General features: G+C 56.1%; 1 protein-coding gene across 1 annotated transcript; it reads left to right on the top strand.

The window, feature by feature from the left end:
• Nucleotides 1-820: 820 nt before the first annotated feature.
• Nucleotides 821-22,708, top strand: SMTNL2 (smoothelin like 2). The gene is made up of 8 exons (XM_043477406.1): nucleotides 821-1,307; nucleotides 9,293-9,383; nucleotides 9,882-10,124; nucleotides 10,810-10,885; nucleotides 11,791-11,955; nucleotides 12,996-13,113; nucleotides 13,399-13,550; nucleotides 21,753-22,708. The coding sequence occupies exons 1-8, from the start codon at nucleotides 918-920 to the stop codon at nucleotides 21,877-21,879; spliced, it is 1,362 nt and encodes a 453-aa protein (XP_043333341.1). The 5' UTR covers nucleotides 821-917; the 3' UTR covers nucleotides 21,880-22,708.
• Nucleotides 22,709-23,665: the final 957 nt, after the last annotated feature.

Raw genomic sequence — 23,665 nt, forward strand, 5'->3', positions numbered from 1 at the left:
ACCATTGGCAATAAGGATGAAAAGATCTTACTATCCAGAGTGGGTTGGGAGGGGAGAAGGCACAATTGTAGAGTCAGGGAGGGACCTCAACACCTGTCTCCTTCTCCCTTAGGTCTTATAACAGGTGCAAGAAATTACAGACAAAGACTCCATAGGTGAGTATGTGTTTGTGAGAGCCGTGTGCATGGAATGTAGGGGACAGTGACAGGCCCAGCGTGAGGGTCGGGGGTCTGGAAATTATTGCTGAGGCTTTCAGGTCTCTCTGAGCAGAGTGTGTGTGTGTGTGTGTGTGTGTGTGTGTGTGTGTGTGTGTGTGTGTGTGTGTGTGTGTGTGTGTGTGTGTGTGTGTGTGTGTGTGTGTGTGTGTGTGTGTGTGTGTGTGTGTGTGTGTGTGTGTGTGTGTGTGTGTGTGTGTGTCTGGGGGAGGGGGGTGGGGATGTCTCCACTCCCAGTAGGACTTGGGCCTGTGCCTGACAGTGAAGGCCCGGAGGGAACGCATAACCCAAGACAGCGGTCTCCAAAGTCAAGTCCACTTGGGGGTCGAGGCCTTCTTCAGGTGGTCCGCAGCCTCTGCCCCCGGCCGTACGCTGCTATTCCAGGGTCAATGCGGGGCTCGGAGCTCTTCTCCGCCGGCGCCGCCGAGGACCTCCCTCACCTCGAGGCATCCCGCGGGTCAACGGGGCCGGGGCGGGGCGGGGGGCGGTCCCCGGAGCCGCTGACCACGCCCCTGAGGCCCGCCCTCGCGCGGCGCCCAGTCCCGGGGCTCACTGGGCCCGCCCCGCCTCCCGCCCGCCCCTCCCACCGCCCCTCCGGAGAGAACCCAGCCCGCGGTGGCCAGTTGCGGTTTGGAGCTGCGGAGCTTGACTTCTCTCCGTTTCAGGCCTGATCTCCCTGACAAACAAGCGCCCGGCCCGGCCATGGACCCGGCCCCCGACGCCGAGGAGGCGCGCGCAGTGCGCGAGGCGCTGGGCCGCTACGAGGCGGCGCTGGAGGGCGCGGTGCGGGCGCTGCACGAGGACATGCAGGGGCTGCAGCGCGGTGTGGAGCAGCGCGTGGCCGAGGCGCTGCGCCTGGCGGGGCCGCTGGCGCGCACCGTGGCCGATCTGCAGCGCGACAACCAGCGGCTCCAAACGCAGCTCGAACGCTTGACGCGCCAGGTGGAGTCGCTGGGCTTGACTACCGGGCTGGCGCCCGCTCCCGGCACACCCAGCCCTCCGCCCGCGCCCGGCGTCCGGGACCGCGCGCCCCGTCTGGGCACCGCACGGTTCGCCAGCCACGCCACCTTCTCGCTGTCCGGCCGCAGCCAGGTGAGCCTCGGGGAGCGCGGGCGCCTGTTGGCGTGAGCCGGGGAGAGGGGCTCCACGACCCCTGCCGCCCCTAGGTCCCCAGTGCGTGCGCCTGCCGCTGCGACCCGGTCGTGGGGATCCGTCTACCGTCGGGGGAAGCACCGGCTTAGGCTGCCCACCGCACCTGTCTCGGACCCCCTCCCTTCTTTGCAGCCAGGTTCCATTTTCCCCGAGCTCTGTCCCGCTGTCTCCACTGTCCTTTGGCACTCAGGCACTGTAACACCAACCCCGGCCTGGCCGACGTGTTGGAATGGTCAGCAACACCCCCCCACACACCCCCTACTTCCCCACCTCCGTTGACTTGCCCCTGTGATGCCACTTCACTGAGGCCTGACGGCTCGGGTTATTGATTAATCCAGGTGGAGAACTCCAGCGCCCGGTGAGTGCTGGGGGCAGGATGCAGTCTGTTCGGGCGCTGCTGGGCACAGCCTTTGGGAACTCACCGAGGGTGGGGAATCCTTACCCTTACCGTGATGGGAGAGACGGGGTGGGGGGGAGAGGCCAGGGGGACCAGTCCTGAGCAGTCTAGATTTCTGGGGTCAGTGACTGGCCAGCGACCCACACTATGTGGGGGCAGGGCGGAGGCCAGTGTGGACCAGTCACTGCCCTGAGCACCGGGCCTCCTGGAGTGGCTGGTTAAAATGTTCTCTGGTGTGCACAGGGGCCCTTGGGTGGGATTTTCCACCCTTCCCCAGCATGTGCTCCAGGGTTGGGTTTCCAGGGTCTGGGTAGTTGCACCTGCTGTCCCTCTCAATTCAGTCCATCACTCATTCAGATCTCTTGTGTACGCTGGGCTGCACCTCAAGGGGCCAGGAAGGGGGGGGGGGGCGGGCATCAGATTAACCTTTGCCCCTAGAGGTCCCAGCCAGGGTGGGAGATGGCCCCATGGAGCAGTCCCAACTGCTGGCAGCCAGAGCACGTGTTCTCATCCCAGGATTGTCTCATCCTAGCGGGTGTCCCAGGCCGGCTTTGTATTGGAGGCCTGGGATCTGCTGCTGCAGGGGGTGGTGTGTGAGGCTGTACCGGCCACCTCAGAGAGGCTCAAAGGACTCAGTGGCCAGAGGGGAGCCTGGTGGGGTATGAGAGTAGAGGGGTGAATTGAGAAGGCCCCCAGATGATGGGCCAGGAAGTTGGGTTTTGTCTTGGGGGGTGGGGTGAGACGTTCTTAAACATGCTGGTAACAGAACCGCGGAGTGTCCCAATGTCAAGGAACATGTGCGTGCGTGCGTGCGTGCTAAGTCACTTTAGTCGTGTCCAACTCTTTGCAACCCTAGGGAACATAGCCTGCCAGGCTCCTCTGTCCATGGGATTCTCCTGGCAAGAATACTGGAGTGGGTTGCCATGACCTCCTCCAGGGGATCTTCCTGACCCAGGGATGAAACCTGTGTCTCCTAAGTCTCCTGCATTGGCGGGCAGGCTCTTTACCATTAGCGCCACTTGGGAAGTCTGTCTGGAAATACAGATACACTTAATTCTGTCCTTTGAGCATGACCACTACTTGGACAGGGTATAAAATCACCACTGTGAGATCACACGCACCTAATAAACTGTGTCATCAACTGTTTCTGAGCTTTTATTTTAACACACATTTGCTACTTGTCTACTCACAGAAGCAGCTGTCCAAGTTTCAGAAAAATCCTCTTCAGAGTCATGTATGCATATGTACATGAATTCACACACATATGTGAGAAGTCTCTCTAGTCATCTGTTTTAAGTGGGAATTGGTCTTCAGTCAATGTGGGGCTTCCCTGGTGGCTCAGATGGTAAAGAATCTACCTGCAATGCAGAGGAGACCCGGGTTCAATCCCTGGGTCAGGAAGATTCCCCTGGAGAATGGAATGGTAACCCACTCCAATATTCTTGCCTGGAGAATCCTATAAACAAAGGAACCTGGCGGGCTACAATGGGGTGGCAAAGATTCTGACACAACTGAGCAACTAACACTCACTTTCACGTGGGGTGAGCTACTCCCCTTGGCTGTTGGGTGGTGGTGAGGGGCACTGGCCAGGGAAGGAATAGCAAGCTCCCTCATGGATGGATGGGGGTTGGAGGGCGGCTGCCAGCAGGGTAACTTAAATGCGATGGTCCAAGGAGAGGATGGCCAAAGGTGGGTGGAGGGAGCACTGGGACTGCCTTGCAGTGATGTCTTGGAGGGGCAATCATCAGGGTGAGACCGTCTTTGGATGTGAGCAGGGAGGCAGGGAGTGCAGCCCTGCTGGGGGACTCCGGGGTCACAGATCTGTGGAGAGGCCAGTTCCCTTTGGGTTGTCCTGAGGGTGAGGGACATCCTGGCGAAGCTGATGCAGAGCAGGTGGAGTCACAGATCTGGTCAAGACCAGAGGTGAGGAAGACAACAGGGCAGGGCTGGTGGGTGAGACCCTAGAATGGGTGAGGTCTTCAGGGGAGCAGAGGGAGAAGGTGAGGCTGGAGCCCTCCACGAAGGTCAAGGAGCTGCCAGGGAGCGCAGAGGTCCCGGAAAGCCCATTCTTAGACTTGGAGAGAAGGGGGACTTCTGGAAGAGGAGTTGGGGGTCATCAGGGATGCCGCAGCCTCTTGGAGCCTCTTGGGTGGTTAGAATGAAGACACAGTCGGGGAGCAGGTTCTTGTCTTTAGAAAAGCCTGGAGTGGGTGGGGCATTGGGCAGAGTTCAGCACCACGGGTGGAGGATGGTTGAGGTCTCCTGGTGGGTCAGAGGCTCCTTGGGTCCCGGGCAGCTTCCCCCTGCCCCAAGGCACTGGCCTCCACTTCTCTTGCGGCCCACCTCTCAGGAGCACCCACCCAGACTCCAAGCCAGTTTCTTGCAGGGAGGAGCGCTATGTGGAGCCACCCACACGTTGTCACTCTCCAGCTCTGACCAGCAGCTTGTGATCAGGCGCTTGGTCATGAACAGGGTACCAGGGCTCTAGGACGAGACTGGATACAGTCATAGCTGGGTGCCAGGACTGTCTGGCCTCTCAAACTTGTGTGTGTGTGTGTGTGTGTGTGTGTTGCTGGATGGGGGAGTCTAGGTGTGAGGGTCTTATCCACACATGAAAGCCAGTGGTGGCAGTGGTCAAGCAGTGTGGAGGCTGGGCTATCCACCGCCCCTCTGTGATAAGCAATGAGATTTAGAGACCCTTGGCTGAGACCCTTTCACTTCCTGCTCTTTCAAAGTAGGTACCGTCAGGGTTGGAGGAGGGTTGAATTCAGCATGTACATATGCTCTGAACTCAATGCAGAGTTGATTTAGTAATCAACTTCTGAGTGCACAAACCTTGACCCTGCTAGATAGTGAGCAGCCAGGGAGGCTCAGGGAGGAGGGAGAGGGTAGGGCAGTAGAGTGGGAGTAATCGGGGAGGACTCCCTGTAGGAGGCCTGAGACCCTGCAGCAAACAGGAGCTGCTTAGGGCTCATTTGCTGTGAGGCCGTGGGGACATCTCTCAGCTGGACCCCAGGTCCCTTGTATCTCAGGAGGACTGGCCCAGCCCTGTTTGGGCCCTGAGCCGAGCTGGCTGAGTAGTTATGACAGTGATGTCCACCCAGTGGGTTCATAAGAGTGTCCACAGAGCCACAGTTGTGATCTGGCCAGTGGAGGGGGCGGGTGGGGGGCAGGCTGGGGGCAGCCTGAAGCCAGGCCAGGCCCGGCCCAGGAGGCTGCGCCAGAGTTGGTCCCTGGAAATGTCCTCAGCTGAGCCGGAGCCACCGGGTCCCCATGTCAGAAGGCAGTGGAGGCCCTCCGGAGTGGCTGCCAGGAGCAGCGTCGAGGTCGGACGTGAAAGAAACCAGACTTGCCTTATCTGCCTTCCTTTCCCAGACACACTGTGTGATAAGAGAGTTAAATGCTTTGGGGAGAAGTTTGAATTGAGTCTTTAAAACCAGTGGTGTGAGTGAGTGAGGAGAAGGAGGAGGAGGCTGGGGCGGCCGTGTTAGGGGCTTAGGATGGGGGTTGTGCTGGGCGTGCTGACGTGCGCCCCTGTCCACACGCACGAGCCCACGTGGGGTCAGGCAGCCCCAAGGATGCCTGAACTATTATTCCTGCCCTCTCAACAGTGTTTAAAAACTTCCCCAGGAAGAGTGTCTCTGACTTACCTCCCCTCCCCCCACCCCTACCTCTCTGCCTTCTGCCTCTCTCCCTAACATTCCCGGGCCTGGACTCCCTGACCGGGAGCTTCCCCCTTCTTCAGACAAAGCCCAGGTCTTGGGGGTGTGACAGCCAGCTCCCTAGGACCCGTTTGGTCCCCAGGACTCTCCGGTGACTTGACTTCTACCCTGGCCCCAGCATGCAGGGGGCCCCGTCCCCAGTCCCTTCTCTGTGGCTGAAACAGGCTGCCCCCACCAAAGGAAAACCACTGCGGGGGTATGCTTGGGGCCCATGGGTGGGCTTGGGGACTCAGATCCTGCTGGGGCAGTTACCCCACCCTCCCCTTCATCTGTGAGATGGCTGGGGCCTGGCTGTGCAAATTTGTCTTGAGTGGTCCTTCCTGCTCCTGGAAAGCATGAGCACTTTGTGGACAGAGCCCGGGGTTGGGGTAGGACACCCCCAACCTTGACTCTGCTGCTGCCTTTAGTCATGGGGTGAGGTTAGAGGTGAGCCCAACCCCCAAGCTTCTGTGACGATGAGTTGGAGGGTGGCCTCTGAGGAGCCCCTTGACTGAGGTGTGGGCTGAGCCCTTTCCTTGGACGAGCAGTGGTTCCCGTCTCAGGCATGGGGGAGTGAGGGGCAGCAAGAGCCTGGGAGTCTGGCCTCACAGCATGAGTCAGTCCAGCCCTTTTCCTCTTGCTTTGCCGGAGACCCCTTGATGGGGATTCAGACCCTGCCTCCTGTCTGATGGTGGTGTCTGTTCCCCTGGGCCATGATGGGGAGCACGGGGCCTGCACCTTGCAGGAACAGGTGTCTGTGGGGCCCCACAGAGAGATCCACATTCCTGAGAAAATGGTTTCAACATCAGCTGGGCCCTCCAGGCCCCTGCCTAGACCTGCAGAACCTGTAGGACCAGGGTAGGGGGTGTGGGGGGGGAACAGGCAGCCCCCAGAGCTGAGCACCCTGGTGACAGGTGGGGCTGGAGTTCAGGATGGACTGGATGTTTCTCCTCCGTCTGCTGAGTTGACTTCAGGTTAGGCTCTAGGGGTGTCCCCCCGACCCTGAAGTGCCAGGAGATACCCCCTCTTCTCCACTGTTTCTACAAGTGGTTGGGGACCCTCTCTCTCCATCCTTCTGAATCAGGAGTTGGGGGGTCACCTCCTCTCCAGACCCAGGCTCGAGTCCTATGCTCTCCCACTTCCCCAGGGTCCCCATCCCACAGAGGGTCCCATCACCCTGCTAGAGTCTTTCTCTTAGCCTCTAAACATTGTCCCCCTCTTCCACCTGGGTGAGCCCTTCAAACCCCTTCTCCTGCCCCCAACCCCCCTTGGTTGCAGTTCCTGTGTCTCCATCTCAACCCGAGGCTGTCTCCTGCCTTCACCTCCACCTCTGATTCAGCTCCTAAACTGTCACCCAGCACCTCTTTGGGGGCTAACCCCAATGGACTTTTTTAGATCTTGCCTTGATCTTCTTTTCCTTGACCCGGGGCCACCTTGGGAGCTGCTGACCACCAGCCTTCTCGTTATACCTGCCTTTCTGAGTGTTCTTTTGGTTTTCTTCCTCCTCCCTCTGGCTGCTGCTCCTTATTCTCTTCTGCAGATGCCTCTTCTACCCCCAAACATGGTGCCCATCCCAGGCCTCTTCAGCCCTGAGCCAGCTCTTCTTCTGCTGGGCTCTGGACGTGAGACACCTGCTTCTCTATTGTTTATCCATCCTCCCTCTGAAACTTCAGACTCAAATATCCAGCTACTTCGTGACCTCAACTCCCTGATGCCTCAGGGGCTCCTTACACTCATGGCCCAAATTGAAATCCTTATTTTCCCACCAGTCCCCCCTTCTCTCTCCTTAGTCACATCCCCCAGGCCCAAAGCCCAGGCTTGGAAGACGTGTGACTCCCCCCTGCCTCCATATCCACTTACTCTCCCGAAACTGCTGAGTCCTTTTTGTCCTCCACTCTTTCACTGCCCCATCTCTGCTTCCCAGATCCCCACCTGAGACTAGGGAGGTGACTGACCATCTGGTCACCCGTTTTCATGCCACTGTCTCATTGGTTTCTGAAGGATGTTTCTAACACGGAGCTGACAGCCTTCAGTTCCTTCTTGTCTGAGGAGTCAGGTCCAAGCTCTCCAGGATGGCACCTTGAGCCGCTTAGTGCTTCCCCACCCACCAGATCAGAACACTTTGTGCCTTGACATCTATGTGCTTTGGCAGGTGTCAGTCACTCTGCTGGGAATGGCTTCCACTCCTGGTCCACCTGGCTTACCCTAGACAGGCTCAGCCACCCCTGCCTCCCTGACCCGCTGGGCTGGATGAAGTCTGTCCTAGGCACGCACCCTCATGCTAGATTGACATCATCTGCTCACAGTCCTGGCTCCCACACCACACTGATCCCCTCATGGCAGGGTGAATACCTCTTGCACTGGTTACAGTCATAGCTGAGCCACGGGGGGCCAGGGATGGGCCATTGTCATCTGGGAACCTGGTAGACAAGGGGGCCAGTCTGGAGGTGTCTAAGAAGCGTTACGGCCAACATCTCAAGCCGCTCATCATGGGCTCTGAGTAGAGCCCCTGATCGGGATCTTTCTCTGTGTTCCTCCCTTGCCAGGCAGACCCCATCAGGCTCATAGATACTCTGAGCTCTCCAACCTCCCTCTATGTAAGAAGGGCAGTGCCAAGGTTGAAGAGAACATCTGTCCTGACCACGAATCTTAGCTGTTTCTCACTGGGTAACCTTGGACAGTGCATGTCCTTTTTCTGAGCCCTCGGGTCCCATCTGTAAAATGGGTGTGCTAGCACCGACCTGGGACAACAGAAGCAAAGTGGTATAAATGGCATGTGCAGGAAAAGGGCCTGATGGCCTGGCAGGCGCCAAAATGATGGAGGTTTGCATAGCCTACCCCCTCATCTCCAACAGGGAAACTGACCCAGAGGGGGCACAACCATCTGACCTGGGTCACCTGGCTCTTTGTCTTGGCTCTCTCTCTCCGCATGACACCCCCAATTCCTGCAGCCCAGAGGGGATGGAGGGGTTGATGGAACCAGTAAGGCCTCTGTATTCTGGACATCCAGGCAAATCTTGTGACACCGCAGCCAATGGAAAGGCCTCAGCCTGAGGACTTCAGGGCCGATTGTTGGCCCAGAAGGACCTTACTTAGGTCGCTGGGTTTGGGCTCCCGACACAGCCCCTGGGATGAACAGTAGCCAGGCTCTCCTGACCCCAGTCATCTGGTCCAGCCTGGGCAAAGGGGTTGGGTGCCTTGCATATTCCTTCAGACTCCCAGCCTCTTATTTTTTTTTTTAAAGATGTATTTATTTTTGGCTGTACTGGGTCTTGGTTGCTGCGCACGGGCTTCTCCTCGTGGCGAGCAGGGGCTACTGTCTAGTTGCAGTGTGTGGGCTTCTCATTGCAGTGGTTTCTCTTGTTGCAACAGGCTCTGGGGGCTTCAGCAGTTATGGCTTGTGGGCTCCAGAGCATGGGACTGAATAGTTGTGGTGTAATGGGTTTAGCTGCTCCACAGCACATGGAATCTCCCTGGACCAGGGATTGAACCCGTGTTCTGTATTGGCAGGTGGATTCCTTACCACTGAGCCACCAGGGAAGCCCTGAAACTCCCAGTCATGACCTTTGCTCTAGTATTTTGGTGGTCTGGGATGAGCCCAGTGGAGGCTTTTGCCTCCAGGATCCTGGGGGTTCAGTTGGTGAGGCTGAGTCCACATCAGCTTCTTATATGAACGGAGCCCATCACTGAACACCCTCCCCACCCCAGAACTGTCTCTCTCAAAATGTTTGTCCTGCCAGAATCAGGGAGGGTCTCTGGCAATGATTTTGGGGGAGGGGCAGCCGGCCCCAGCTGATTGGGTCTTGGCTGGGTTTGTCTCTCTACAGAGCGTGGATCACCATGACGAGGCCAGTGAGTTGGAGATGAGAAGGACCTCAAACTCATGCATCATTGAGAACGGGCACCAGCCTGGGGCAGGTAGGGGCTGACGGCAGAGGAGGGTGAGCTGGGTAGCTTCAGGGTCAGGGCCTCAGCTGTGCCTCTGTGCCAGGCCAGCTCTTGCCTAGAATAGAGAACGTGGGCCTGAACCCCAGTGGGTGGAGAGGCTGACAGGAGAGCAGCCTCATTCAGTGTGAAGTAGAGCTTTGTAAACACGGGAAAAAATGAGAGATCTTGGAAGGTGGTGAGCTTCCTTGTTTCTGGAGGAAAGCAAGCAGGGGCTGAGGAATCATCCAACTGCTGAACAGGGTAGAAAGAGAGGCAACTATGTATTGAACTGTCTGTTCAATAAACAGGCAGTTTATTGAAAGATGAAGCAGCTGCCAACTCTGGTCGGAGCAGCAGGGAGTGATCAGGGAGGCCTTCCTGGAGGAGGTGGGAAGAGGGTTCCCAGAGACTGGAGTCCTCCTGGGAGGGTCTGAAGCCCCTGTGGAGGCCACAGCTGACACCTCCACCCCTGCTGGTCATGTGTTCCAGATCCAGGTGACAGACCCCCCGAGACCACTCAAACCATCCCAGCACCAGAGCCCCCCAAGCCTCGCCCTGTGAGCCTCTCCTTGCGACTGCCTCACCAGCCAGTCACGGCCATCACGCGAGTCTCCGAGAGGTTCTCTGGGGAGACCTCAGCCACAGTTCTGTCGCCGACGTCTGCTGCCATCCTGGGGGGCCTCAGCTCGAGCCCCAGCGAGGCTACCACCGCCTGGACTCCCAGTCCCAGTGGTAGGAGCAGGAGGGCGTGCTCAGCCTCTGAGTGGGAGGGAGGGCAGGGGCTGGGGCAGCGGTGGGCAGGGGTGTTGGGAAGAGACTCAGAAAACCTGGGCCAAGCCCCAGCCTCCCGGACCTGTCACTGTGACCCGTTTCCCTAACTCTTCCGCTCCATCATATGGGGCCCCTCCTTCCCAACTCCTCCACTAGAGATGCTGTGAAGTAGCATCAACCCTATAGGATACCATGGCTTTTCCTACAGGTCAAGGTTGTGGCTGGAAGAGGGCTTCTCACCCCGCACACTTTGGCGTATTCCCCGGGGCCTGTCTGGGGCCTGGGGTCAGGCCTCAGTGGCAAGTCCTGGGGTTGGGCTGTGTAGGTTTCCAGAATGAAGACTCGGGAACGAAGTGTTTATGGGCATGCAGCCCAAGAGGCCCTGGGATCTGTACCCTCAAAAGCAGGAGGGGACGCTGTAAAAGGCCTCTTTTATGTCACTGCTCTATGTCCCCAGCATCCTTTCTCCTCAACTGCTGGCCGAGCCAGGTCCAGCTTAGTCCAGGGATCCCGCCCATGCCCTGGAGTGACGCTGGGTAAAGGGCACAGGGCCAGGTCAGCGGAAGGGAGGCAGGCAGTGGTGCCCCCCACGCCCTACACCCTGAGGCCAGGGTTTGTTATTTATCTCTCTTGCCTTGTCCCTCAGAGAAGAATTCTTCCCTCCCACGGTCTCTGTCCAGCTCTGGCTTCGGGGCAATGACGGCCAGCAGGGCCAATGACAGGTGAGTCTGAGTCAGGGCCCCAGTCCCGGGTGGGGAGGGGTCGTCCCTCCCCAGGAAGCCTCTGGGCTTTGCCTTGGACCGAGGCTGCCTGGGCCCCTGCAGGGAGCTCTGTGGGCTGACCTCGAGGGAAATGAGGCAGTGAGGCTAGGAGGTAGAGGGTGTTATGGCCGCAGACTGGTTTCACTTAGGACCCTTGAAAGCAAGTCTGCGCACAGATTGAAGGGGTGTCTCAGTCCACCCAGGGAGATGGTGTGTGGGACCGTCTGCTTTCCTCTTTGTCCATCCTTGCTGGGCCCCTCCCCGCCAGCCGGGTGCTTCCTGTCCCTGGCCAAGGAGGTCCCTGAAGGGACCCCCAGGCTGGGGCAGGTCTGCCGCCTCCTGGCCTTCAGTGGTCCCCAGGCTCCCCCAGGCCCACTGGATTGTGATCAGAGCTGGGGGCGGGGCTGGCTTGACCTCCCCTGCCCCCCACCTCCTTTTAATAATAAAAGGAGAATTGTGACTTTCTGGCAAACTGTTCTGGGGGAAACAAAGGGGAGCTTTTTTAGTGGTGGCATGCAGGGGGCCTGGCCCTGGGGGGTGGGTGGTTCTGGGTTCACGTCCCGCAAGGAGGATGCCCCCCCCACCCCAGACACTGACACCTGCCAAGGGGTGATTACTCCCAGAGACGGGGGGAGGGGGGGCCCCCCCCCCCCCGGCCTGACTCGGAGAACAGCTCAGCTCAGCAAACCTGCAGAACCGGTTGGGGACTAGAGCCAGTGATGTTTCCTCTCTCCCTGGAGCCCAGCTGCTGCCTCATTTCACACTCACTAGGGCAGGGGACCCGGGGTGGGGGACCAGGGGGCCTCCTGTGAGCTTGCAACGGGCGGGTCTGTGTTCCTGACTCAGTGGTTCTCTCCCTGACTCAGCCCTCCGCTGGTGACGCCACCCCAGTCACCACCATCCCCGCAACCGCCAGCCACGACTCAGGCCCGTCGCCGGGAGCTGGTGAGGTCACAGACGCTGCCCCGCACCTCAGGGGCGCAGGCCCGGAAGGCGTTGTTTGAGAAATGGGAGCAGGATACAGCCAGCAAGTACGGATGCTCTCCAGATCAGTCAGGGCCCCCAGAGGAGGCCAGGACTCAGACCAGGGTCAGGCAGGCGCAGCGCAGCAAAGCTGGCCCTTTCTGTTCCCCCGTATGTGACCTCTTGGGCAAAACACAAGGTCAGGGCTGACTATGGGGTGGGGTGGGCTGAGGGGTAGACAGCCCCAGTGGTGGGAGGAGAGGAGGGGGCAGGCGGGCCAGGCAAGGCCTGGTGAGAGCCCATCCCCTCTCCCTGCATTCCAGAGGGGCCCCTGGCCACCCTCACACCCACATTCCTCACCCAACTGGAGAAGGTGGTTTCAGGGCGTGACAGGGGAGACCAGAGGGCAGTCCCTGGGGTTCCCAGTAGGAGCTGGGAGGTGACACAGCAAGACCCAAGGGCCCACCAGCCCCTTCTCACACCCTAACCCCACCCCCTTAGAAATCGAGTCCAACTTTGCACATATATCCAGGCTTCCTTCCTCTGGTGATGTTAACGCCTACTGCTTGTAGGGTAGGCCCAGGCCTATGTGATGATAACCCCACCCCCAGTCCCAGCTGCCTCTAGTGAGGGGGACAGACCCGGGAAGTGTCCCGCTGACCCTGGCAACCTGATCTTGGCCATCAAGGAGTGTCCATAGGACCCAAGGGAGAAAACCATCCCTCTGAGCTAGGAAAGAGCCGTCAGGGAGGGCAGCCCAAGAGGGAGGCTCAGAGGAGGGTGGGATGAAGGGCAGTAGAGAGGGTGTCCCAGGCAGAGGGGAGGAGCACTGGCCGGGTGGGCTCAGGCCCTCTGCCCCCGGATCACCAGTTTGGCGAGTAAAGAGGCAGCCCAGAGGCTAGAAGCGGGGCTGGTCCGTCAGACCCCGTCAAGGCAGGCTGTGCTCTGGGATGCACGGCTCCTGCCTGGACATGGGTGTGGGGTCGGGAGGTTGCGTGGTACCTGAGTGAGCAGGTGGGGCATGGTCTCCAAGGAGATGGCAGCTGAGGGTCAGCCCCCCACCCCTGCCCCTCAGCCAACACCCAGCAGGCCTGCCCTCTGTCCGCAGGGGAAAGGGCGAGACCCGGGCGAAGCTGAAGCGCTCGCAGAGCTTTGGCGTGGCCAGCGCCAGCAGCATCAAGCAGATCCTGCTCGAGTGGTGCCGCAGCAAAACGCTCGGCTACCAGGTGAGCCCGGCCAGGCCACTGGGACCCCGGCCAGAGGCTGGAGCGGGCATCGCCCCTGCTGTCATTCCAGGAACCCCAGGCTGGGGTGGAGGGCTAGGAGCTGGAGAAACCGTGCCCTCCCCATGGGTCCCCAGCGGGCAGTCCAGCAAGCACGGGCACTTGTTACTGAGCTGTGTGGATGCTGGCCTGGGGGGTGGCTGGGAGGACCACGGGGTCGAGTCAGGTGAGGGAGCTGAGGCTGGTGCCGTACCCAGCCCGCCTCATCCCCCTGCCTTGGCCTCGCAGCACGTGGACCTGCAGAACTTCTCCTCCAGCTGGAGTGACGGGATGGCCTTCTGCGCCCTAGTGCATTCCTTCTTCCCTGACGCCTTCGACTACAACGCGCTGAGCCCCACACAGCGGCGGCAGAACTTCGAGCTGGCCTTCACCATGGCCGAGTGAGTCTGGGGGGTCGGGAGGCGTGGTTGCTTGGGCCAGCCCCAGCTGCCAAACAGCAGGAAATTGAGTAATATCTGCCTGGGGGACATTTCAGACTTCTCTAGTGGGTCCATTTTGCTCCCCTAAATGTCATCAAAAGCGTTGATTATAAAATTGCCTACCTTCTTAAGATGCACTCATAGAGAGAGGAAGGGCTTCCCTGGTGACTGAGACGGTAAAGAATCTGCCTGCAGAGGAGACCTGGGCTTGATCCCTGGGTCGGGAGGATCCCCTGGAGAAGGGAATGGCAACCCACTTCAGTATTCTTGCCTGGAGAATTCCATGGACAGAGGAGCATGGTGGGCTACAGTCCATGGGGTTGCAAAAGAGCTGGACACGACTGAGTGACTTTCACATAGGGAGAGGAGGGGGTGAGGGGTGATTGGGGTCAGGAGGTGCTGGGGAGCTTGGGATTTGGTTATAGGCTGAGGGCTACCCCAGGGCATCAGGAGAGTGGCAAAGAGGGGTGTATAAGTCAGGGCTCCAGTGGGGGGTCGGGGGGTGTGAGTTCAAATTGAGTAGGCAGGAGAGTTTAGCAAAAGGATTCCTTGTAAATGAGTGGGCTGGGGTGAGGGAAGGAGCCAGGTTTCCTGCGATACCCTCAGGCTGGGGAGAGCAGCTCTTCCCAGAGGGCTGGCTGATAGAGCCTTGCTTTGGGGCAGTGGGTGGGTGCGACCAGCTCACAGTGACCGGGCAGGAGGGGTTAGGGAATAAATACCCTGCCTTCCCCCTCCTCCTGCCCTCACACCAGGGCCTCCTGTGCATTGAACACAGAGGCAGAGGGCGGGGGAGCTGTTAGCTGTTGCTGCAGTCCGTCGAGTCCTCCACCCCCATCCAGGGCAGGCACTGGGCGGGGTGGGGGGGTAGAGATGAGGGTATTGAGGGCTGCCTGAGGCTGGGCATTAAGGGGAGGAGGGTTGGAGGGCAGGAAGGCCTCCCTGGAGCCCGGGTTTCCTGGAGGGAACATTTATCCTTCTCTCCTACCCACCCACCCTCCTTTGTGCCTGGTGGGGTGAGCCTCTGCCATCCGGGTGTGCCTGGCCCCTTCCGTGTCTTGTCTGCAGCCCTGGTGCCCATGTCCAGGAGGTGCCCTCCCCACTGCCTTGCCTGCCCCCCTCAGTCTGTTCCAGCCCCCACGCCCTGGCCCCGAGCCTGGCTGGGGAAGGAGTTGGAGCTCACAGGTTACATCCCGGTACCAAGGGTCTCGCCCTGGGGGACAGATCGGAGAACCTGAGTCTGATCTCTCGGCCCGCTGGTGTTGCCCCGTTGTGTTATCCCAGATGACGTGTGTGTCCCCTCGGCCCCCTTTGGGGTCACAAGAACCCCTTGTATACTTTGAAAGTCATTCCTTTCTTGGCTGCTTGGGATTAGCTGTCATCCTAATTGCAGAAACAGCTCTGAACGGAGTGTGTTACACAACCGAGCCCAGACGATGCTGAAGGAAAGCCAAGTGTAACAGCTCCATGTTGGGAAGGGGGCGTCTCCCCAGGAGGAGATCCAGCTGTTTGCAAGCCTAGGAAGGGTGGCTGTCAAAACAGCACATGGTCAGAGGGTGCAGGGCCTGGAGCTCTGATGTGGGCACCCCAAGACACACCTGCAGTGGGTGAGGCTACCCTTGGCTGACCCATCAAGTCCAGTGGGCCAGGCCATGCCAGCTCATGCCCTGGCTGCCTTGGTCACCCTCAGCCCTGGACCAGGCTTGGCTGTGGCAGGAAAGAGGGGGGGCCCTGGGATGGTGTCCCTGCACCCCAGCTCAAAGGGAACATAGCTTCCCTTGGCAGCTGGAGCCAGAAAGATTCGTGGCTCAGTGCGAGGTTTGAGCTCACAGTGCCTGCAGACTCCAACCAGATGTTTCTTCTATTCCCAAATCAACGGGGGGACTGGGGGGAGCCTGCTCCAGGATTTGCCTCTCTCCTAACCAGAGCAAACAACAAGGTAAAAATTGGCCTTGCCTCCCTGTGGCCTGAGCCTGCTCCCGGCTGGCTGGGGAGTGGAGGATGTTCTGTGGGCCCCTGAGATGAGCTCTTGCTTTTCTGCTGACTCGAGAGGTATGGGAGGGGCGCCTCCAGCAGGCCTGAGTGGAGGAAGGTGCCTCCACCCATGAGTCATCTGAGAGGTACCTCCCAGGTACCTGGGGGAGCAGGCTGGGGGGTGGGCCTGCCCGCCCACCCGAGGCCTCCTGGGAGGACGGCAGCTTGGCTCACCTAGTTTCCTGGACAATCAGCTGGTTAGAAAAGCTGGAAAAGGGGACTTCCCTGGTGGTCCAGAGGTTAAGAATCCGCCTGCCAGTGTAGGGGACAGAGGTTCAATCCCTGGTCTGGGAAGATTCCACATTCTGCGGAGCAACTAAGCCCGTGGACCACAACTACTGAGCCTGCAGTCTCGAGCCCACCAGCCACAATTACTAAAGCCCACGGGGGCTGCAGCTACTGAAGTTCAGGCACCTAGAGCCTGTGCCCCGCAGCGAGAGAAGCCACACAGTGGGATGCCCGTGCACCACAGCTAGAGGGTCGCCCCACTCGCCGCAGCTACAGAAAGCCCACACAACCATGAAGACCCAGCACAGCCATAAATAAATCTTTAAGCTGGGAAAAAATAAACTAAAAAATTAATAATGATACAAAAGAAAAAAGCTGAAAAGAAAACACAGGGAGACCTCCAGTAGAGTACTGACTATCAACATCTTAACAGACACTGGGGTTAGACCGCAGTACCCAAGCAGACACGTGGGGCTATGAGAAGCCATCAGAGATCACGGGGGCAGCAGGACGGACCTGAGACAGGCAGTCTGCGGCGGGCCCTGTGCGGTGACCGGAGGAGGGAAAGCGGCAGGGGCAGGGCTCCCTGACATCAAGAAGGAGATGTTTCCAGACCCTCCAGTGAGCAAGGGGTCTTAAAAGCACACACCTCTAGAACCTGGGGAGTGAGAGGGGTTTGTGTGCCCCTCTCCCAGTAATTTGCCTCCCCGGAGATTCCCGGGGCTTAATCTGTGTGAGTGATGCAGTGCTGATGGCTCAGTGAGTTCCCTCATTGGACAGGTGCTCAGGGCTTGGAAAGTGGGAGGACCGGCCCGTAGCATGGGTATGACCCTCCGCGCTTTTCTCCCCATATCTCCAGGCGTTGTGCAGGCCCGGCCCGGGGCCTATGCCTGAGGCTCCCCCTTGCCCTGCGGAGAATGTGTCCTGCTCTCAGGTTACGGCCCAGCTGAGGAGCTTCCAGGCTATTTGTAGTGCCCATGTGTCTGAAAAACCAGATAGGGGCTGTAGTCAAGCCCTGGCATCCCAGGCTGCATTTAGAAAAGGCTTAAACAAATAAAAATAGCCCCTCACACACCTCCTCCATTTCCCTGACAGCCCTGTAGGTACTGAAGATCACAATAGAAAGTAATAGGAGAAAACCCTCTGACCCTTTCTTAACCCCAAATAAGGTGGGGCTGAGTAAATCCGTCTAAAATTGGTAGTAGGCAGAGGGTAACTCTGGTTCTTGCTGTGCAGTGACATTTGAAATGATCTGTAGTTTCTCCTTGGGACTATTATTCCATGCTGCTCCAACTGTTTAAAACAAGCTTGTATTATTTTCACAAAAGCAGTTATGTTTTCACTTAAAAGGCAATCAGGGCCCCTAATATTTTGAGACTGTAATGTTTTTATAAAAGTCAGTGTGCATCATTGTTTTCCTTTACTCACATCCCGTCCCAAGGAGCTATGTCCACAGCTAGAATAGGAATCTTGTCGTTACTGTCGCGGCTGGTGGGGTGGGGACAAGATGGATGTGGCTCAGTCCCCTGGTTCTTTGCTGGGGAAGCCAGCATTTGCCCATGGCTTTCTGTCTGGGAGGTAGAGGGTGATGCCAGGTTCTCAGGCCTTAGGGCCCATCCTGAGGGCCACCTTGGGCAGGGGCAGGGATGTCCTTACTGGGAGGCCCAACACAGCCTCTAGAATGAAGCACAGGTTGGACAAAACTCAGAACATGCCAACGATTCTGGGTGCTCTTCCATGAAGAGGGCTAGAGAAAAACCAGAACCACCAGCTCAGGGCAGAGGTCCCGGGTACCCACTGTGGACACAGTGAAGGAAGCAGACATGTTTAGTTGTCGGGAAAGATGTGAATATTAAGATTCTCTCCTGGGACTTTCCTGGTGATCCAGTGGCTAAGAGTTCGTCTTCCAATGTGGGGACATGGTTTTGATCCCTATTTGGGGAACTGGAATCCCATGTGCCGCAGGGCAAGTAAGCGTAGCGCTGCAACTGAAGAAAGTCCACAAGCTGCAGTGAAGACCCAGAGCAACCAAAAAAAAGAAAAAAGATTTTCTTCCAACATGCAACGGGCTCTCTTGTGGGTAGAAAAGTTAGACCGAGAATAACCTTGTGGGGACAATAGGTAGAAAGGATCAAGAGGCAAAATAGCATAAGAAATGCAGGAGGAACTTCCTCATGGTCAGAGCCATCTGCAGGGCGATTGGAACCATCCTTGAAGGAAGTTAGGGCCCCTTCCCTGGACCTGGAGGTGAGCATAGCCGAAGCAGGGCCTCCACCAGGGAGCTGGTGTTTGGAGGATGGGATTTCAGTTCTTTTCCAAGGTTGAGGTTTAGGGTTTGAATGGTGCCCACATTTCCTGGAGGGACTGAATACTGAGGTCACTGCTGGCAGAGGTGATACCTGGGCACACTTGGCATCCTCTGACTGCAGCCCTGGGAGGCAACGGGAGAGAGAGAATCTCTCCTTGTGCTGTAGGTTAGGAAAAGGTATCAGATGCTACCCGATAGCTCAGGGAGGTGGACTCAGGTTGAAGGCCTCCCCAGAACTCAGATTTTCAACAGAGCACCTTTGCATGCACACTCTTGTCAGAGTGCCAACCCTGTTGACATTGAGCCCCGCCCTGGTGGGTCCTAGAGAGCAAGGGTGCCCACTCATCAGTCCAGAAGCACTTGCCACCCCATGAACCCATCAGATTTCTTTACTAGTTGCTCACTCCAAACCCAGGGGGAGGCAGCGGTGGGATCCAGAACAGGTGTCTCTGTTTCACCATGACGTTTTGTTTCTGATCTGAGGCCTGGTGTCAGGCCAGCACCACAGAATGGCCTGTTACATAGTTTGTCTTTGGAGCAAGCAAGCCAGGGAGCCAGCAGGGACTGGTAGAAAGCGCTCGGGGTACTGGGCGTGAACAAGCCCGCCTGGAAGGGGAGCGGCGGTGGGAAGCTGATTTCTACCCCGCCCCCAGGAATTGGCACAGAAGGGTGGCGCAATGGGCAGAGCCAAGAGCTGAGCCCAGCTCTGTAGTGTTCCAGCTCAGGCCACTTTCGCCTGATGACTGGCTCTAATGCTCAGAGAGAACCATGGTGATACGAACAGCATCAGTGATCACTACTCACAGTCACTGAGCTCTCCATGCCAGACACTACTCCAACTGGTTTGCATGATTCACTCATTCATCCCTCCCCTGTGAAGTAGCTGTTATTCCACATGGGGAAACTGAGGCCCCAAGAAGTTGTGTCCTGCTCAAATCACGTAGCTAGGAAGGGTGCAGCTGGAGCGTGAATGCTGACACTCATATCAGTTCAGTTCAGTCACTCCATCGTGTCCGACTCTTTGCGACACCATGGACTTCAGCACGCCAGGCTTCCCTGTCCTTCGCCAACTCCCAGAGCTTGCACAAACTCTTTCCCATTGAGTCGGTGATGCCATCCAACCATCTCATGCTCTGTCATCCTCTTCTCCTCCCACCTTCAATCTTTCCCAGCATCAGGGCTTTTCTAATGAGTCAGTTCTTCGAATCAGGTGGCCAAAGTATTGGAGTTTCAGCTTCAGCATCAGTCCTTCCAATGAATATTCAGGACTGATTTCCTGTAGGATTTACTGGTTGGATCTCCTTGCTGTCCAAGGGACTCTCAACCGTCTTCTCCAACTCCACAGTTCAAAAGCATCAATTCTTCTGTGCTCAGCTTTCTTTATAGTCCAACTCTCACATCCATACATGACTACTGGAAAAACCATAGCTTTGACTAGACAGACTGTTGGCAAAGTAATGTCTCTGCTTTTTAATATGCTGTCTCGATTGGTCATAGCTTTTCTTCCAAGGAACAAGCGTCTTTTAGTTTCATGGCTGCAGTCACCATCTGTAGTGATTTTGGAGCCCCAAAAAATAAAGTCTGTCACTGTTTCCACTGTTCCCCCATCTATTTGTCATGAAGTGATGGGACCAGATGCCATGATCTTAGATTTCTGAATGTTGAGTTTTAACTCAACTTTTTGACTCTCCTCTTTCACTTTCATCAAGAGGCTCTTTAGTTCTTCGCTTTCTGCCATAAGGGTGGTGTCATCTGCATATCTGAGGTTATTGATAGTTCTCCCAGCAATCTTGATTCCAGCTTGTGCTTCATGCAGCCCCTCGTATATGGGGGCAAAAAGACCAGGGACCCTGGAACAAGAGGGTGCACAGTTGCTGAAGGAAGGACACTGATGACCAGACCAAGCGCAGTTGCTTTTGGGCCTTCTGGGTCTGGCCACGTCTGGTGCAGGGTGCGGGGGGGTGGGGGTGCTGTGCTGGGCATCACAGAGGACCCCTGCCGTTACTCCTGGGTGGATGCTCATCTTCCCATCCCCACGAGACCCTGAAGCCTGTACCTTCGGTCCCCACTCTCAGCTGGGAACAATGGAGGGAACAGCTTCTTTTCCAGCCCAGTGAAAGGCCCCAGTTTCCACATTCATCTACACCAATGAGCCAGATGTTAAACTAGTATTTCCCAGAGCATGAGGCCTAGGATAGAGTTGAGGGAGGCTCACAAAATGATTTTAAGCAATTTTTAAACCTTTGAGTTGTGACCCTTGTGTTGTATGTGTGCTCAGTCATGTCTAACTCTTTGTGACCCCCTGGACTGTAGCCCACCAGGCTCCTCTGTCCATGGGATTTTCCAGGCAAGAATACTGCAGTGGGTTGCCATTTCCTCCTCCAGGGGATCTTCCAGACTCAAGGATCAAACCCATGTCTCCTGCATTGGCATGTGGATTCTTTACCACTGAGCCACCTGGAAAGCCTCTTAATAGCTCATGACCAGCATTAAAAAAAATTGAAAAAAGAAGTGGGGAGTGAAATAAAGATGAAATCTAGAGAAAATATGAATAGTAGAAAGGGTCAATAATTTTGTGAAACTTTATTTCCCCATGTAGGTATGTGTATGCTGAATCATGAAAGATCTCTAACTATGGGTATAGTTTTTAAAAAAAAGGTTAAAGACCGTTTTAGGAGGGATATGAGTGGATTTATTTTTTTACCTCAGTCATTTTACATTTATTTTCATAGTCTGTGCTAATTCTCCATACACTGCTGATACACATTGAATTTTTTTAGTGAAATTTAATTTCAGAGCTAGATGTTTATCAATAAAACTAACCATTTTGATTCATATAAATTTGACTAAAACTATAAAAATTGAAATTTTTTTTCAGCAGAACTTAATATTTAGTGAAACCTGAAAGGGAAATTGAATTTCACTGAAAATTTAAAGTAAGTCTAGTTTGGTTTCCCCGGTGGCTCAGATGGTAAAGAATCTGCCTGCAATGCAGGAGATCCCAGTTCAATCCCTGGGTTGGAAAGATTCCCTGGAGAATGGAATAGCAACCCACTCCAATATTCTTGCCAGGAGAATTCCATGGAGAGAGGAGCCTGGTGGGCTACAGTACATGGGGTCGAAAAGAGACACAACTGAGTGACTTTCACTCACTCACTAGTTAACTAAAGGAGCGTCTCTGGTATCTCAGTGGTAAAGAATCCACCTGCCAATGCAGGAGATGTGGGTTCAATCCCTGGTTCGGGAAGATGCCCTGGAGAAGGAAGTAGCAACCCACTCCTGTATTCTTACCTGGAGAATACCATGGACTCAGGAGCCTGGTGGGCTGCGGTCCATGGGGTCGCAGAGTTGGACATGACTGAGAGACTCAAGAAGAACAGTCAAGTCAAAACACGAGTTGGACTGGTGCCTCCTCCTTGTGGGGGTCCAGGAAACACTGCATTAGAGAGAGTAACTCCACAAACTCTTGTGAGGTGATGTGAATTCCCTACTGGGGGGCACTCAGGAGCTTCCAGCTCTGGAGTGAGCTCTCTTCCCCGGCAGTGATGCTGGCTGGTGGCTGAGACCGACGTTCTGATGAGGCTTCTGTGTTTCAGGAACCTGGCCAACTGTGAGCGCCTCATTGAGGTGGAGGACATGATGGTGATGGGCCGCAAGCCGGACCCCATGTGCGTCTTCACCTACGTCCAGTCTCTGTACAACCACCTGCGTCGCTTTGAGTGAAGGCCCTTGGGGCTGGAGAGCCAGCCCCCAGAGGAGACGGTGAGGCCGCCAGTGTCCCCAAGTCAGGAGGCCCCCTTGAGCAGAGCTGCACTCTGGTATGAGAGCGCTGTCTGTGCCGAGTGACGGCGCTCCCCACCTGCCCGGCTGCATTACTGATGGAAAGTACCACTGAACTGCACTCCGACTCATTACAGCCAAGGGCTCCAAGGAAAAGGAAGTATTACTGGAGAGAGAGAGAGAAATTGGTGCTAAGTAATTCTCTTCCTTAAAAAAAAAAAAGCTTGTCTCTAGATTCCGGAAGCCTGAATCACAATGTTCCTTCTGCTGAACTGGATCCATTGGCTTTACAGAGTTGCATTGATTACAAAGTGTTGTTTGTTTGTTTTTTTTTTATCAGAATAGCCAGAGTTTTCTACTTCCCCCCACTATTGTAGGTTCCTTTCCTCCCTCGCTCTGGGCCCCTGCCAGGAAACAGAGAGACGTATAATCAGCAGCTTGACAAGGGAGACTGAAGTCTTGGGAAGAAACGGTTAATCACTCCCGGGTCCTGGGCAGCAGATGACCTGCTCGTCACCTCGGCTCTCTGGAGAGAGGGGAAGGCTCTCTCCTGGTCCTGTCCTTCCCAGGAGGGCCCCACAAGTGTTTGGCTAAGAATAGGCTCTTGGGAAGTTAACACTTTTAGGGAAGGACAGGCCCTTGGTGCTGTGAGGTGGTTTTTATTCACAGCTTCTTTTTTTTTTTTTTTAGGGGATTTGCTGCAGATATTTATAAAAAGTAACTCCATCTGTACCATTGACTGTTTGTACATAAAATCATGTGTCTCACCTCACTTGGGATTTGTTATTTCATCTGGGAATAAGAGCTTTCACATACATGCCAAAAGAAAATCTACTTAAATCCGCTCCCCCCACCCGCCGCCACCCCCCGCTTAATTGTTTCTGTACCAAAATCACCACCCAGAAAGTTGAAAATCATATTTGCTTTTTTTGCATTTGCCTGTTGGTCACCCATCTCCACATCATCGAAGGAGCGTGGACAGAAAGTACCCCCCGTTACAGTTCTGTGTCCTGGAAGTTGACTGACAGATCTGTGAACAGCGGCGGGGTGGTCCCACACATGGGGGAGTCCATTGAAGGGCACTGGTTTATTTTCACAGCTGTTTGATTGTGGGAAAAAAAAAACTGTTAGGTTTTTAGTAAGACATCTTTAGATTCTATAAAGCCACAGCCATTAGCTTATTCTTACTCAAGAAGCATTTTCTAACTGGGTTGGATTTTAGCCATGAACTTGGAGAATTTCCCTGTAAGGAGCTAGTATGTGTCTTCAGCTTATGCAGTGGGTTCTAACCATCAGTATCTGAATGCCTTCTCAGAGTCACCTGTGGTCCCCTGTGTTGGGGGTCAGAGCTCTTTGGGGGTGTTGCGAGGAACATGGTAGAGCTGGCCAGCGGGGTGATAAATAGTCTTAGCAGATTTGTTTGTTCAGAGCTGCCCCACTCAATCACTCAGTCGTGTCCGACTCTTTGCAACCCCATGGACTGTAGCCCACCAGGTTCCTCTGTCCATAGACTTTTCCGGGTAAGAATACTGGAGTGGGTAGCCATTGCTTTCTCCAGAGGATCTTCCCGACCCAGGGATCAAACCGGGGTCTCCTGCATCGCAGGCAGATTCTTTACCATCTGAGGCGCCAGGGAAGCCCCTGTTTGTTCAGGCTGAAGTCTTATTCCATCCTCTGAGTTCTCCCCCAGTGGGAACCAGCCCCTGTCCAGCTCCAGAAGGTGAGCCCT

Source organism: Cervus canadensis, chromosome 1 (assembly GCF_019320065.1).
Source record: "Cervus canadensis isolate Bull #8, Minnesota chromosome 1, ASM1932006v1, whole genome shotgun sequence".
Classification (NCBI taxonomy): Eukaryota; Metazoa; Chordata; class Mammalia; order Artiodactyla; family Cervidae; genus Cervus; species Cervus canadensis.

Excerpts from the sequence above, each read along its gene's own strand:
- SMTNL2 (XM_043477406.1), top strand. The coding sequence starts at position 918 with ATGGACCCGGCCCCCGACGCCGAGGAGGCGCGCGCAGTGCGCGAGGCG. Across the intron at positions 1,308-9,292 it reads CGCTGTCCGGCCGCAGCCAG|AGCGTGGATCACCATGACGA; the intron begins GTGAGCCTCGGG and ends GTCTCTCTACAG. Across the intron at positions 10,125-10,809 it reads CTGGACTCCCAGTCCCAGTG|AGAAGAATTCTTCCCTCCCA; the intron begins GTAGGAGCAGGA and ends CTTGTCCCTCAG.